The sequence below is a fragment of the Hyperolius riggenbachi genome, chromosome 10 (genome assembly GCF_040937935.1).
Source record: "Hyperolius riggenbachi isolate aHypRig1 chromosome 10, aHypRig1.pri, whole genome shotgun sequence".
NCBI lineage: Eukaryota > Metazoa > Chordata > Amphibia > Anura > Hyperoliidae > Hyperolius > Hyperolius riggenbachi.
In genome coordinates this window covers 15,017,773-15,034,990 of record NC_090655.1, presented here as the reverse complement: position 1 = coordinate 15,034,990, position 17,218 = coordinate 15,017,773, and the positions used below count along the sequence as shown (strand labels likewise).

At 50.6% G+C, this 17,218-nt stretch overlaps 1 protein-coding gene across 1 annotated transcript in view; it reads right to left on the bottom strand.

Annotated features, from left to right (window-relative positions):
* DOCK1 (dedicator of cytokinesis 1) overlaps positions 1–17,218 on the bottom strand; it is a 589,023-nt gene that overhangs the window by 101,780 nt on the left and 470,025 nt on the right. Inside the window, exons 36-37 of the mRNA XM_068258876.1 lie at positions 8,085–8,175; positions 5,979–6,098 (exon numbers count right to left, since the gene is read on the bottom strand). Coding sequence (XP_068114977.1) covers positions 5,979–6,098; positions 8,085–8,175 — 211 coding nt within the window. The remainder of the gene's footprint in view (positions 1–5,978; positions 6,099–8,084; positions 8,176–17,218) is intronic.

The following is a 17,218-nucleotide window of genomic DNA, read 5'->3' as shown; positions in this document are numbered from 1 at the left end:
TAGCATCTCCTCCCTGCTGGCCCGCAGCATCTGATCCCCAGGCAGCCGGGTATGTGCTGCACCTCCTCCCATAGCATCTCCTCCCTGCTGGCCACAGCATCGGATTCCCAGGATGCCGGGTATGTGCTGCACCTCCTCCCATAGCATCTCCTCCCTGCTGGCCCGCAGCATCTGATCCCCAGGATGCCGGGTATGTGCTGCACCTCCACCCATTGCATCTCCTCCCTGCTGGCCCGCAGCATCTGATCCCCAGGATGCCGGGTATGTGCTGCACCTCCACCCATTGCATCTCCTCCCTGCTGGCCCGCAGCATCTGATTCCCAGGATGCCGGGTATGTGCTGCACCTCCTCCCATAGCATCTCCTCCCTGCTGGCCCTCTGATCCCCAGGATGCCGGGTATGTGCTGCACCTCCTCCCATAGCATCTCCTCCCTGCTGGCCCGCAGCATCTGATTCCCAGGATGGCGGGTATGTGCTGCACCTCCTCCCATAGCATCTCCTCCCTGCTGGCCCACAGCATCTGATCCCTGATCCCCAGAATGCCAGGTATGTGCTGCACCTCCTCCCATAGCATCTCCTCCCTGCTGGCCTGCAGCATCAGACCCCCAGGATGCCGGGTATGTGCTGCACCTCCTCCCATAGCATCACCTCCCTGCTGGCCCACAGCATCTGATCCCCAGGATGCCGGGTATGTGCTGCACCTCCACCCATAGCATCTCCTCCCTGCTGGCCCGCAGCATCTGATCCCCAGGATGCCGGGTATGTGCTGCACCTCCACCCATAGCATCTCCTCCATGCTGGCCCGCAGGATCTGATCCTCAGGATGCCGTGTATGTGCTGCACCTCCTCCCATAGCATCTCCTCCCTGCTGGCCCGCAGCATCTGATCCCCAGGATGCCGGGTATGTGCTGCACCTCCACCCATAGCATCTCCTCCATGCTGGCCCGCAGCATCTGATCCCCAGGATGCCGGGTATGTGCTGCACCTACTCCCATAGCATCTCCTCCCTGCTGGCCCGCAGCATCTGATCCCCAGGATGCCGGGTATGTGCTGCACCTCCACCCATAGCATCTCCTCCATGCTGGCCCGCAGCATCTGATCCCCAGGATGCCGGGTATGTGCTGCACCTACTCCCATAGCATCTCCTCCATGCTGGCCCGCAGCATCTGATCCCCAGGATGCCGGGTATGTGCTGCACCTACTCCCATAGCATCTCCTCCCTGCTGGCCCGCAGCATCTGATCCCCAGGATGCCGGGTATGTGCTGCACCTCCACCCATAGTATCTCCTCCCTGCTGGCCCGCAGCATCTGATTCCCAGGATGCCGGTTATGTGCTGCACCTCCTCCCATAGCATCTCCTCCCTGCTGGCCCGCAGCATCTGATCCCCAGGATGCCGGGTATGTGCTGCACCTCCTCCCGTAGCATCTCCTCCCTGCTGACCTGCAGCATCTGATCCCCAGGATGCCGGGTATGTGCTGCACCTCCTCCCATAGCATCTCCTCCCTGCTGGCCCGCAGCATCTGATTCCCAGGATGCCGGGTATGTGCTGCACCTCCTCCCGTAGCATCTCCTCCCTGCTGGCCTGCAGCATCTGACCCCCAGGATGCCGGGTATGTGCTGCACCTACTCCCATAGCATCTCCTCCCTGCTGGCCCTCTGATCTCCAGGATGCCGGGAATGTGCTGCATCTCCCCCCATAGCATCTCCTCCCTGCTGGCCCGCAGCCTCTTCTCTATTTAGGATGCCGGGTATGTGCTGCACCTCCTCCCATAGCACCTCCTCCCTGCTGGGCAGCAGCTTCTGATCCCCAGGATGCCAGGTATGTGCTGCACCTCCTCCCATAGCCCCTCCTCCCTGCTGGCCCGCAGCATCTGATCCCCAGGATGCCGGGTATGTGCTGCACCTCCTCCCATAGCATCTCCTCCCTGCTGGCCCGCAGCATCTGATCCCCAGGATGCTGGGTATATGCTGCACTGGCGCCGCATCACTCACCCGCTCTCACCAGATTAGCGATGGAATTACCAGCCACACATGAAGTCCTGCTTCCTCTCTGACTACAGCGGTACCACATGTGACCCGGCAGCATGTAACAGGTCACGAGGCTCCCCTGTAGCCATGGATACAGGACGCTGGACAGACGGATGGAGATCCCATCGCTAGAACGCTAAGAGCAGGTGAGTGAAGCGGCGCCTTGCATCTAGGGGTAGATGGGGAGAGTGAGGAGGGGCACATTTGGGAAAGGGAGCCGCCTCTTGCTGCCTTCTGATTGTTTCCTCCCTGAAGCACATAATTCACATTGCTTCATGGAAGAATGGCCCACGTTCAAACTAGGCTTGTGTAAGGTCCACACATGCCCAGTACAATGAAGCCACGTGTGCATGGCTTGTCTGCAGTGTGCATGAGAGCTTTGTTCTACTGGGCTAGCAGAGACCTTAGCTGTGCTGACTCAGCCCAGAAGCGCTCCTCCATGGCTGCACTAGTGGCCACGCTCCTCCATGGCTGCACTAGTGGCCACGCTCCTCCATGGCTACACTAGTGGCCACGCTTCTCCATGGCTGCACTAGTGGCCACGCTCCTCCATGGCTGCACTAGTGGCCACGCTCCTCCATGGCTGCACTAGTGGCCACGCTCCTCCATGGCTGCACTAGTGGCCACGCTCCTCCATGGCTGCACTAGTGGCCACGCTCCTCCATGGCTACACTAGTGGCCACGCTCCTCCATGGCTACACTAGTGGCCACGCTCCTCCATGGCTGCACTAGTGGCCACGCTCCTCCATGGCTGCACTAGTGGCCACGCTCCTCCATGGCTGCACTAGTGGCCACGCTTCTCCATGGCTGCACTAGTGGCCACGCTCCTCCATGGCTGCACTAGTGGCCACGCTCCTCCATGGCTGCACTAGTGGCCACGCTTCTCCATGGCTGCACTAGTGGCCACGCTCCTCCATGGCTGCACTAGTGGCCACGCTCCTCCATGGCTGCACTAGTGGCCACGCTCCTCCATGGCTGCACTAGTGGCCACACTCCTCCATGGTTGCACTAGTGGCCAAGAGAAACCTATTCATCATCCTATCCGCAGCCCTTGCGCAGGAACAGATGGCAGTAGGAGGATGGGGGAAGCCCCTCTGCTCACTACAGAAAGGGAATAACTATAGATCATGGGATCCCCCAACAAAAATGTGATACAGTCCCCCAATTTTGACACTCTTTCCCTTGCCTCCCCTGGTGACCCTCACAGCCTGAGGCTCCATCCTGCAAAGGTCAATTGACAATGTAATCTTCACACCCGTAACATGTAGAGCTACAAAACACCTGATGTGGAGGATGGGCCCCTTAATCAGAGGGAGTGAAGTAGTAGTTGGGGCCCCCTTACAGCTATGGGCCCCCCTGCGGTCTCAGGTGCTGCTCCCCTCTAGTTACGCCCCTGACAACAGGTATGATTTAAAGAGGAACTCCAGTGAAAATAATGTAATAAAAAAGTGCTTCTTTTTTTACAATAATTATGTATAAATGATTTAGTCAGAGTTTGCCCATTGCAAAATAATTCCTTTTCCTGATTTACATTCTGACATTTATCACATGGTGACATTTTTACTGCTGGCAGGTGATGTCAGTGGAAGAAGATGCTGCATGCTTTTTTTGGCAGTTGGGAACAGCTGTAAACAGCTATTTCCCACAATGCAACAAGGTTCACAGACAGGAAACTGGCAGGACCATGGTCCTGACATAACACTGGGAGAGGAGTTTCACTACAATATTAGCCATACAGACCCCCCTGAGGAAAAGATTTGTCATGGCAAAGGGGGCTATCCACTACTGATTGGGATGACGTTCAATTCTTGGTTACGGATTCTATTTAAAGAAAACCTGTTACTAAAAAATGTTCCCCTGGGGGGTACTCACCTCGGGTGGGGGAAGCTTCCGGATCCTATCGAGGCTTCCCCTGTCCTCCTGTGTCCCACGGGGGTCTCGCTGTGCCCCACCGAACAGCGGGGATGTAAATATTTACCTTCCCAGCTCCAGCGCAGGCACAGTATCGTCTCTCCGCTCGAAGATAGGCGGAAAGAGCCGATCACTGTCAGTCCGCACTACTGCGCAGGTGCAAGTCTCCTGCGCCTGCGTAGTAGAGCGGACCCGACAGAGATCGGCTATTTCTGTCTATTTCCGTGCTTAGAGCTGCAACAGCGCCCCCGCTGGAGCCAGGGAAGGTAAATATATCAAGCCTTGTTGAGCAAGATTGCGGGATGCTTCAGGGGAGCCAGCGCTGGATTGCCTGCAGCTCCAAGGATGGGGGAAGCCTCATTGGGACCCTGAGGCTTCCCCCGAGGTAAGTACCCCCCAGGGGACTATTTTTTTATTTATTACAGAGTCTCTTTAAGAAAGCAAATTTAAATTCAAATAGATTCTTTTTTTTTTTGGGGGGGGGGGGGGGGGGGTTTAAGGATGTGCGATGTTGTACAATTCTAGAGCGTCTGGTTCACCGTGACTTAACTGGGTGCTGCATGATCAGAAGGGGTGCATTATTAAAGAGAACCCGAGGTGTGTTTAAAGAATGTTATCTGCATACAGAGGCTGGATCTGCCTATACAGCCCAGCCTCTGTTGCTATCCCAAACCCCACTAAGGTCCCCCTGCACTCTGCAATCCTTCATAAATCACAGCCATACTGTGAGGCTGTGTTTACATCTGTAGTGTCAGTCTCAGCTGCTCCCCCGCCTCCTGCATAGCTCCGGTCCCTGCCCCCGTCCCTTCCCTCCAATCAGCAGGGAGGGAAGGGATGCAGGCGGGTACCGGAGTTCTGCAGGAGGCGGGGAGAGCAGCAGACTGACACTATAGAGATAAACACAGCCAGCTCTGACAAGCTGTTTGTCAGCAGCACGGCTGTGATTTATGAGGGATTGCAGAGTGCAGGGGGACCTTAGGGGGGTTTGGGATAGCAACAGAGGCTGGGCTGTATAGGCAGATCCAGCCTCTGTATGCAGATAATATTCTTCAAACCCACCTCGGGTTCTCTTTAAAGAGGAATTGTAACGACAAAACGTCCCCTGGGGGGTACTCACCTCGGGTGGGGGAAGCCTCCGGATCCTAATGAGGCTTCCCACGCCGTCCTCCGTCCCACGGGGGTCTCGCGGCAGCCCTCTGTGCAGCGGTGACGTGAATATTTACCTTCCCGGCTCCAGCGCAGGCTCTCTGACGGCTGTCGGCTCCGAAGTAGGCGCAAATACCCGATCGCCGTCGGGTCTGCTCTACTGCGCAGGCGCAAGTTTACGGCGCCTGCGCAGTAGAGCGGACCCGACGGAGATCGGGCATTTCCGTCTATTTCCGTGTCGAAAGCAGCCACAGCGCCCCCGCTGGAGCCAGCAAAGGTAAATATTGAATCTACAGTCGGGTCTGTCGCCGGCTGTTCGGAGGGCTGCAGCGAGACCCCCGTGGGACAGAGGACGGCGTGGGAAGCCTCATTAGGATCCGGAGGCTTCCCCCACCCGAGGTGAGTACCCCCCAGGGGATGTTTCTGATGTTACAGAGTCTCTTTAAGGTAACTGCTTGCTCACCCTAATGTGAATATTTGCAAATCACTTCCTCTATAAGAAAGTTAATACTGCATTTCAAATAAATGATAAAACACATTTTTATCCCTCATCTCTCCTTTAGCTCAACAATATGACTGTCTTCCCCGAGAATGACGTATCGGCGCTCTCCATTCGCTCGATCTTCTGCTAATTTCACGTCAGGGGAACTCTTACCTCTACACGGATCACACGTGGTGCCACTTCCAATAAAAAGTAATGACATCACTTACCCTCCATCAAGTCGGAAACAGCCTCCCAAGGTTGCCGGCTTTATTGGTTGGGGACTTTGGCAAGTTTTACGCCGGCAATAAAAATATCATAAAACCACAGCGACACGTTTTAGCAGAATGCAATACAAACACGGAGAGGAAGGTGGGAGAAGACAATGCAGGGATTGCCTCGGTTTATTACCTTGCCTTTGTCAAAGTAATGTATGATCTCTTGGTAGAGCTGGTCTTTGAGTTGTCCTTGTGTGGTGGCCTGGTAGCCGTCCCGCTGAGTAAGATGTGCAGCGCAGGCCTCCTCGGACCACTGGAAGGAGGAGGAGGAGGTGACATCAGCACAGGATGGACGATGGCGAATAAGAAAAAAACTATGGTCAATTTCTAGAGATTTGTGCATTTAATTGGTTAGAAGATTAATAAAACACAACATCAATTTTAAAACAAGCTTAAACAAAACTTTATTTAGCTCAATCTCATCTTTACCATGTTCTAAATACTTAAAGGGAAGATCCGTCCAGACTATAAAAAACAAACTGCACTTACCTGGGGCTTCTTCCAGCTCCTTGTAGTCGATCGGTGCCCTCGCCGCAGCTCCTCCTCCTCCCGGCGTCCAGCGGTGGCGAGGACGGCTTCTGGGCGCTCCACAGTGGGGGGTCACGTGGTGTAGGGACGTCATCGGGTCTCTACTGCGCAGGCGCAAAACTACTGCGCCTGCGCAGTAGAGACCAGATGACGTCACTTACACCACATGACCCGCGCCGTGGAGCGCACATGACGCCGACCCGGCGAGGTCGGCTTCTTCACCGCTGGACGCCGGGAGGGAGAGGAGCTGCGGCGAGGGCACCGATCTACTGCCAGGAGCTGGAAGAAGCCCCAGGGAAGTGCAGTTTGTTTTTTATAGTCTGCGCGGATCTTCCCTTTAAAGTGAGAGTAAACTCCCTAAACTAAAATTGAAGTACTTACTGTAACGTACATAAAAGAACATTTGAAAGTATCCCCTGTAAGTAAAAACATTTACTATCAATGCAGAGAGCGGTAAAAGATCATACTGTATGAAATGTAATCACTGCCAGTCAGTGTAAGCTTGGTGTTGTCACTCTGCTCCCCTCCCTCCTTTACCAAACTGACGGTGTAATATAGATTATAAATCGTTAGAATCTCATATCTCATAACAAAAAAGGGCTTTAAAAGGGAACTCAACTCCAAATGTTTTTATCTATAATTTTGGACACAAAGGAGGAGGATTATAGTTAGCCATATATCAGGCGAAGATGGGCAGATTCAACCAAGTGACGTCTCACATACGCCGTGGTGCTCTGCGCTGGCAGCGTGTATGGGGCTAATGGAAGAGCGGCGGATTCGGACAATGGATGGGCACCGCAACACAGAACAGGTACACATACACTAGGGAACAGCGCTGGAGGATTTGTTGCTTGTCCCGATATCGCTCGACATTACCACTGCAAGTCGGCCCCACATCCTGCGGCATGTATGACCGATTCTAGCCCGAAATTGGTCACATTGTCGCTCGGGCATGCAGTTAGTGGCACAGATTTTTCATCCGATTTGATTATTATAATGGGTCAATTATTTGCCAAGTCGTCTGACAGTCAGAGAGGTTTTTACTATCTTTTACTTCTTCTAGAATAAAATCCTGGAAGGTTTTTATAACTGTCTGTGTATCTCCACTGCCGCCATTCATACACAGAGGTTTTTACAGCTGTCTTTGTCCCTATTGCAGTGCTTGCTCCCCCTCCCAGTTCTCTGGTCAGTGAGACGGTCACTGGATCAGGGAGTGAACAGAACTTTCTCAATAAAGATTAGAACAAGAAGTAAAGACCCACAGATAGTCTAACACTCTGAAAATGACACAAAGTGTAGGGACAATAATTGCTGTCTGGGTCTTTACTACACATTTGAGTTCAATCCCTGTTCTCAGTGACCCTGTCAGAGCAAAAGCAGGTAAAAGAAGTACCCATTAAAGGGAACCTGAGGTGAGAGGGATATGGAGGCTGACATATTTATTTCCTTGTAAACAATGCCAGTTACCTGGCAGCCCTGTTGATCATCTAGCAAAAGTAGTGCCTGAGTCAGAACCCTGGAACCAGCATATGGCTAATCCAGTAAAACTTGAGTCAGAGTACCTGATCTGCTGCATGCTTGTTCAGGGTCTATTACAGACAAAGGATCAGGACGGTAGCCAGGCAACTTGTATTGTTTAAAATGAAATCAATATGGCCTCACCCCAGGCTCCCTTTAACTGACATACAATGCAATGAATGCTCCTATGTACCTTTAGCAGCTTGGCGTGCAGCAGTAGTGTATACGCGGCTTCTGTGTAGTTGTCGCATTCTTTGTGCAGGTCACACAGTTTGTACAAATACCTGAAAAGCAAACAACAGTTTTAATTTTGAACTTTGGCTGTCAAATGGAAAACCGGCCCAAAAAATGCAATACCTGTATATTAAAGGCATGCTATGACAACATAACCACTTAAGGACCACAGGCTAACACCCCCCTAGTGACCAGGCTATTTTATACAATTCAATGCTCTGCAGCTTTAACCGCTCACTGCAGAGCCATACCACTCAGCACACAAGTGAATCCCCCCCCCTTTTTTGCCCACCAACAGAGCTTCCTGTTGGTGGGCTCTGATCACTGCTGCAATATTTATTTTAATACTTTTTTTTAAATATTCTATTTCGGGGACAGCCAAGTGACACGGCTGTCCCCAGTACAGCGCTGCGATCGCTGCCATTACACTGATGACAGAGCTGAGCTCCGTCACTCAAGCAGGGATGCGCGCGCATCAGTGCACACAATCCCCTGTAAAACCCCGCCCCAGGACTTGACGCCTTTCGGCATTAGGCAGTCCTGGGGCTGCCACTTTCCCGATGCCTATCGGCGTTAGGCAGTCGGGAAGGGGTGAAAGTGGTACGAAAAACTTAAAATTACATTTTTGCTCTTAAACATCCGTCTGGTCCCGGAGTGGTTAAAGTAAGCCCAAGGTGGTGTGATAAAGTTGGCTTTACTTACCTGGGGCGTCTTCCAGCCCCCATTGTCTCCCTCTGTGTCCTCCAATTGGCTTTACTTACCTGGGGCGTCTTCCAGACCCCTATTGCCTCCCTCGGTGTCCTCCAATTGGCTTTACTTACCTGGGGCGTCTTCCAGACCCCTATTGCCTCCCTCGGTGTCCTCCAATTGGCTTTACTTACCTGGGGCGTCTTCCAGACCTCTATTGCCTCCCTCGGTGTCCTCCAATTGGCTTTACTTACCTGGGGCGTCTTCCAGACCTCTATTGCCTCCCTCGGTGTCCTCCAATTGGCTTTACTTACCTGGGGCATTTTCCAGCCAATTGGCTTTACTTACCTGGGGCGTCTTCCAGCCCCCTATTGCCTCCCTCTGTGTCCTCCAATTGGCTTTACTTACCTGGGGCATTTTCCAGCCAATTGGCTTTACTTACCTGGGGCGTCTTCCAGCCCCCTATTGCCTCCCTCTGTGTCCTCCAATTGGCTTTACTTACCTGGGGCGTCTTCCAGCCCTCAATTGCCTCCCTCGGTGTCCTCCAATTTGCTTTACTTACCTGGGGTGACTTCCAGCCCCCTATTGCCTCCCTCGGTGTCCTCCAATTGGCTTTACTTACCTGGGGCGTCTTCCAGCCCCCTATTGCTTCCCTCATCAGTCCCTTCCCTCTGTGTCCTCCCATTCCCCTTATTGGTCTGCTTTCAGCCCCGGTAAAGTCCACGACCTGGCTGGGTCACACACTATTGCGCATGTGCTGTCCTAGTGGCGCTCCTCCACGATTGCACTCTGGCAGCTAGGAGCGTTCTCTGCATGAGCAGTTCATCAAGATTCGTAACTGCACATGTGCATAGCATTTCAGGCAAGGGGAGCACAAACAAGGAGGCACACCGGTGTGTCAAGGCATGCGCCACAGTGTGCGATCTAGGCGACTTGCAGACTTTACTGGGGCTCACAGTGGACCAATGGAAGGGAATGGGGGAAAACCAGAGTAATGGCGGAGGGGGGTGGGGGGATCGCAAGAAGATGCCACAGGTAAGTAAAAGCCAACTTTTCAACCTGCCTCAGACTTCCTTTAAACACAACTACAACAACATTAACTAAAAAACCCTGTATATAATGCTAGGTACACACCATACAATTTTGTATTAGCTAGATGGTTCGATAGATAATTTCCGTCATGTCCTATCTTTTTGATCGTTTTTCTGGTCGATTTCTCATAGAAGCGAATACAAATAGAAAAGATAAGAGAATAGAGCAGGAAATCGACCAGAAAATCGAATCGAAAACCAATTGGACACAAAATCGACCGAAAAAACACATCGTGTGTACCTAGCATAAGTCATTAAAAGACTAGTCTAAGGTTGCTTGAAGGCATATTTATACTTCACTGAAGCTAACTGATAACATTGCTGGTTGAAGGACAAATAATCAGATTGTCTTGTAATTAAGTAATTATTGTGCAAACAAAGGCCCCCACCCCCAGCTGCTTTTCTGAATTGTTTACATGGCTTAGCTCAATACAATCTGCTCATTGGTAGGCTCATTCATATGTGCAATCTTCTGGCTCCCCTAGTTGTCTCTATCCTCCCATAGGAAGCAGCCCCCCCCCCCCCACTTCTCCCATCACTTTCTGCTTTACAGAAATCCCACCACCATTCTCTACTCTCTGCTTCTATCCCTGCATCCATTCCGGTGACCAAGTCCGTTAGATACAGAGGTTATAAATGGCATCCTACACATTTACACGGGGGTTACACAAACGGCTCTTCCACGATTATGCTTTTTCAGCGCACTATAATGGCCACAAAATTACGCAGCAGTAAAATGACTGGTGGACAATATGCCCGCTGATTGCCAGGGATGCTGGTCTAAAGGGAACTTTTTCTCCATATTATCTATACCTGCTTACATAGATGTATGAGAAGTTTTAACAAAACAGCTTATGGCTGTTATGGCAAATTAACTTGTGATAACTGTGCAGGATTACACAGGAAAAATGCATCTTACTTATGGGATGGCTGTAGCATAGCTACCAACCTTCCCTCTTTTGGAGGGACAGTCCTTTTTTGGAAACCAAATCCCCTGTCCCTCTTTCCTCCTCATTTGCCTCTCTTTCAGGACTGATGGACAGATCTGTGTAATATGTGTATACTTGGCTCCCTCTGTCCCTCTTTCCTTCTCATTTGCCCCTCTTTCAGGGCTGATGGACTGATCTGTGTTAAAGGGAACCCAAACCGTAGGAAATAAAGAGAGTTTCGCTACCTGGGGCTTCTACCAGCCGTCCTGCGCCCGCACCGGTCCTCAACTATCCTCCTCCCACCCCCCGCTTAATTTTGATTCTTCCACTGTGCCTGCGCGGTCGTGCTGTACCTGCGCAGGACGCTCTTGTTGACGTGAAAACATTAAAGGATTTGTGTGGCCAGGACCTGCGATCAGTCGGCAGATTCTAAACTGGCGGGTGCCAGAGGATCGTTAAGTGACGGCGCGGGCACAGGGCGGTTGCGGGGGGCTTGTAGAAGCCCCAGGTAAGTAAAACTCTTTACTTACTATGGTTTCCCTTTAATAGATGTATTTTTCTACTGAAAAATGTGTTTAATTGATGGGAATAAAGTTTAGAGTCAGTTAAAGTGAATGTTTACCAATTAAAAAAAATAAAAAAGTCAGATACTCACCTAAGGAGAGGGAAGGCTCGGTCCTAATGAGCCTTCCCTCTCCTCTCCCGGTGCCCGGTCCCGCGCAGGATCCCCCGTAGCAGTATTCGACCAGTTCGGTCAAATACTGCCACTTCTGCAGCTGAAGGGAGCTTTCAGAAGCCTTTGGGAGCACTCGGGCTCTCGAAGATGGGCCACTCCATACTACGCATGTGCGAGCGCCCTCTATTATTATTATTATTATTATTTTTTATTTATATAGCGCCAACATCTTCCGTAGCGCTGTACATAGTACAAACAAATAATGGTGAACAAATATACATAAGAAATACAAGACACTGTACAGTCATGACATTGAATAGAGTAAATACAGATACATACATAGTTGATATGTGGTTGGTACATGTACATATGTTAAAATAACAGCAGTATGAGAAACACTAGGAGGAGGTCCCTGCCCTTGCGGGCTTACAATCTAGAGGGTAGTGGGGAGGAAACAAAAGGGAAGGAAACACCAGGATTAGTGGGTGAGCCAGTGTGCCTTCAGTGCTGCCTATAGCAAATTATAGGCTTTTCTGAACAGTTGTGTTTTCAGAGTAAGTTTGAAGTTTTCCAGACTTGAGGCATGACGAACCGGCTGAGGGAGAGAGTTCCACAGGAGAGGGACAGCCCGTGAGAAGTCTTGGATGCGAGAGTGAGACGAGGTGACTAGGCTGGAGGACAAAAGGGTCTCCTGTGAGGAACGGAGGGTCCGGGCGGGGAGGTATCTGGAGATTAAAGAGGAAATGTATGGAGGCGATAGCTTGTATAGAGCTTTGTATGCAAGTGTGAGAAGTTTAAACTGGATCCTTTGGGCAACTGGTAGCCAATGGAGGGATTGGCAGAGAGGGGCTGCCTCAGAGGATCTAGAAGAGAGGTGGATGAGACGGGCCGCAGAGTTTAGTAGGGATTGGAGAGGTGCCAGTCTGCTTTTTGGTAGACCACAGAGTAGGGTGTTGCAGTAGTCAAGGCGGGAGATGATTAGGGCATGTACAAGCATTTTAGTTGCTTCTTGTGAAAGGAAGGGACGGATTCTGGAAATGTTTTTGAGATGGAAGTAGCAGGAGGTAGTTAAAGTCTATGACGCACTCGCGCGTGCATAGTATGGAGCGGCCCGTCATCGGAAGCCCGAGTGCTCCCGAAGACCTCCGAAGTCCCTGCGGCAGCAGACGCGAACGGGGGAGCCAGTGCAGCACCGAGGGCACCGGGAGAGGAGAGGGGAGGCTCATTAGGACCGAGCCTTCCCTCTCCTTAGGTGAGTATCTGACTTTTTTTATTTTTAAATTGGTAACCATTGGCTTTAAACCAGAGTCAAATCTAATGGTGGGCATAGATGGGTCTATCCGGCGGCCGATTAGCCGCCGGATCGACTCCAGCCGTGTCCCCGCGCGGATCAATTCGCGCTCGTCCCCGCCGGCGGTCCTTATCAGCGCTCGATTCCCTGCCATTGTCCGCCGGCGGGGATCGAGCGGCTTGATCGGGCCAGCTGAATATTATCAGCTGGCCGGATCAGCTGGTCGATACACGGTACAGAAACGTATCGTGCATCCCCAGCATAAAGGTGCGTACACACATCCAACTTTACGACTGATTCTCGTTTAAACTGGTCGTTTGAACGACTTGAAGTGCAAACAAAAAGTTGTTTAAACATCCTGTACACACTGACCAACAAAAGCAACTGATAACTTAATTTACATGTCGTTTAACCAACTTGATAATGGACAATTGACTGGATAGAACAATAGACTAGATTAAATGTTTGATCAAACGACTGCATGTTTGAACGTCTACTAGTTGGACAAACGACTAGAAGTCATTTGTACACACATATGGACCTGACAGTCATTTGAACGACAGTTGGTACAACTGATCCGCCAAGGATCTGGCAAACCGGCTGTTATCAGTAGCTGGACAGTACGTACACACGTCCAACTTGTCGTTCAAACGACAAGTCGGACAACAAGTTGGGCGGAAAATCAGGACGGGTGTATGTACCTTTAGGTCTTATTCACACAAAAAAAAGCGCACACTTTTTTGTTCATCTTTCTATGCGTTTTTCTGTGGATCTGCTGTGTATATATATTTTTTTTTTTCGCAGTGGGTCATCAGTCACAGGGTCGGATTTAGGCCAAGGCCACCTAGGCCATGGCCTAGGGCACCACAGGAGGAAGGGCACCAAAGCAGCAGGCTAAACTGGTGCAGCAGTTGCAAGCTTGTAAATGCTGCAATGTAGGGAGATCAGGCAAGCGCCTCACCGCTGTACTTTGCTGCTAGCTGCCTGTGCAGCAGCCACCTTGCTCTCTGTGCACGTTTGCATGGTGGCCGGCGGCTATGGACTTGGGTAGCATTGGAGACAGAGAGGAAGAGGAAGCTTCTGCACTGGAGACGAGCGGAGAAATGAGTGACACTGATGGCTGCTGCAGTGTGAAGGCGAGCTGACTACCTATACTGAAAAGGGGGGTGGGAAAAGGAGGGATTAAGGGAGTCATCTGGCTACCTATACTGAAGGGAAAGGGGGAGGAGTCATCTGGCTACCTATACTAGAGGGAAGGGGTCATCTGGCTACCTATACTGGAGGGAAAGGGGGGAGGAGTCATCTGGCTATCTATACTGGGGGGGGGGGGTCATTAGGCTACCTATACTAGAGGGAAGGGGTTATCTCGCTACCTACACTGAAGGGGGGGGGGGGGGGGGCGGCTGGTGACAGTGGCCTAGGGCGGTAAAGAGTACAAATCCGGCCCTGATCAGTCATCTGAACCACATGCATTTTCTCACAATAACAGGTGCACCAGCGCTTCTGTGGTTGAGCGCAAATGCACGGGTGAGAACGGTTCAATGGGTTCCTGTTTCTTGCGGATCCACAAGCAGAGGCATTTTCAGAAAATGTGCTGCGAACAAGCAATAAAGCTGGGCACAGACATGACACTTTAATCTGTAAAATGACAGTAAAGCAACTATGGCCATAACTACAAGTCATAGTGCTCTTCCCTTGATGAGGTCCCCAAACAAACCTTGTAACCAACTCACCCAATTCCCAGCAGTACCGCTAACCCCCATCCCACACCTGACACCAATTACATATCTCTCACCGATGCAGAGTGGTACTCTCTACCCACATGCCCCACAAGCATCCACGCAGCCTTGCCCCAAAGCCATAACCTTCTATAGGACAGTAACAGCTGCGAGGCAGTGGAATGTACGGCAAGCCATAGGGGTGTAACTAGAGGGGAGCAGTCCCTGCGACTGCAGGAGGGCCCAGAGCTGTAAGAGGGCCCCAACTAACATTTCCCTCCCTCTGATCAAGGGGTGCATCCTTCAGGTGTTTTGTGGCTACACTTGTTACGGGTGTGAAGATTAGGATGACCGCACTTGTTTTCTGGCCCCTCAGGCTGTCGGGGCCACCAGGGGTTGGCAAGGTTTAGGGCCCATGCACACTACAAATCGCTACACGCAATTGCAAACGCTGAGCGATTTTCTGGAGTTTTTCCAGCGATTTTTCCTAGAGATTTTCACTGCACAGAAAGCGTTTTTTTCAGCGGTTAGCGTTTTGAGGTTTCTAGTTCAATAAGCTGTGTAAGTCTTCCATAAACAGGAGATGACATCTGCACAGGAAAAAGAGGTGTTTTGTGGGTAAACTGCAAGGTTTGATGGGTAAAATTGCTGGAAAAACTGTTGATTGTGAACAGGCCAACACTTCCAGAGCGATTTACCAGTGCTCCCATACTTAACATTGAAACCTCAATCGCTCAGAAATTGCTGCAGGCAACACAGTTCAGTAAATCACTTAGATGAGAACACTTCCATATAGTTTCCATTGTACAAGCATTTTTTTTCAAAACACTAGCGATTTTTAGCGGTGCTGAAATCGCTTGTAAAGCTCACAAGTGTGAATGGGCCCAAAGGGTGTGGACATTAGGGGGCGCCATTAAAGTTTTGCTGGGGGGTCCTATGATTTAAAGTTACACCCCTGACAAGCCAAAAGGTAAGTCAGATAACAGTGTAACAGTACGTCTTATAAATGACACGCCCTCTCTAACACGTAAGTGCGTTTTACTGCTTGTTGTACGTGGAATGTGTTTGCGTGCGTTTCCATGAACATGTTAGTTATTTTTGGACCGCACGTGCTTCGAGAACACGTTTTAGAGTGTGCATGTTGTGTCTTTCAAATGCACTACTGTATGCATTCCCATGCAGAAATTAACTTACATGACTCTCTGACCCACTGAGAAAAAAATTGCAAGCACACAAGTTTTTTGTTTTTTTTTGGGAGAGGTGAGAATCAGGGCTGTGGAGTCGGTAAAAAAAAAAACTATATGTTTATGAAAGCACCGACTTAGGTACCCAAAAATTGCTCAGACTAAATCCACAGTCCGAGGTACGTAAAAATTGCTCCAACTCCACAGCCCCAGGTACCCAAAACTGCTCTGACTCCAACTCCGACTCCACAGGTCCCATGTACCCTAAAATTGCTCTGACTCCGACTCCACAGGTCCCATGTACCCTAAAATTGCTCTGACTCCGACTCCGACTCCACAGCCCCAGCGAGAATGAGAACACTTCAAGATGAGGTTGGAAATCTGGTAAGACAGTAAAGGTTCCCGGTCCGTCCTGGTGGACAGCTCTCACAAAGTGCTGGCTATTAGACTGCATAATGCCTTTCATACTTGGCAGACGTATTTGCTTTTTGTGCTTTGGCACATTAAGTCTTCCGCTATTATATTTTCAATAGCATAAAACATTCAAACAACAACACGGAAGATCAGAGTCATCAGCTAACCGCAGATTGGAAAGGTGAGATAGTTAACACGCACTTGGTTCTCCTGCAAAGCACTAAAGCTGAAATAATGGAAGTAAATGATGTTCATACGCTGAGTGCATTTGTAAAGCTATCAGCAAGAATGCAAACAGCACCATAAACATGACAAAGTACAAGAAACAAAAATAGAACTTAAAATATCATTTATGCAAACTGACAGATTGTTTACAAGCTGATATTTTTTAATGTAACAAATGCTCTTACTCAAGAGCCCTAACTAATCAGATTTATTTACACGCAGCACAAATGTGGTACTAGGGACGGTTCTAGAGTTTTTGCTGCTTTAGGCAAACTTGTGAGGATGTGCCTCCCCCCCTGATTTGGAATGATCGCACAGCTCCTGACAATTTATTCTGCTTCAGTTAATGTTCTCACATGACATGCTGCAGCTCAACACAATAGCACACTGGCCGGCTTTGAATCTGTAACAAGCTGCTCACCCTCAGCCACTCCATTCTTCCTCAGGACAGCAGTGCCACCTCCTCCCTTCTGCTGTGCAAGTCAAATGAAACACTGTTGCTCTCCGGCCTCCCCCCTCATCACTCACTGTCAGACTCCTCCCACAGCACAACAAGCTGCTTTTCCCCAATGATGCTCTCCTGCCTCCCCCTCCTCACTCAATGTCAGACTCCTCCCACAGCACAAGCTGCTTTTCCCCAATGCTGCTCTCCTGCCTCCCCCCTCCTCACTCACTGCCAGACTCCTCCCACAGCACAACAAGCTGCTTTTCCCCAATGCTGCTCTCCTGCCTCCCCCCTCCTCACTCACTGACACTCCTCACACAGCACAACAAGCTGCTTTTCCCCAATGATGCTCTCCTGCCTCCCCCTCCTCACTCAATGTCAGACTCCTCCCACAGCACAAGCTGCTTTTCCCCAATGCTGCTCTCCTGCCTCC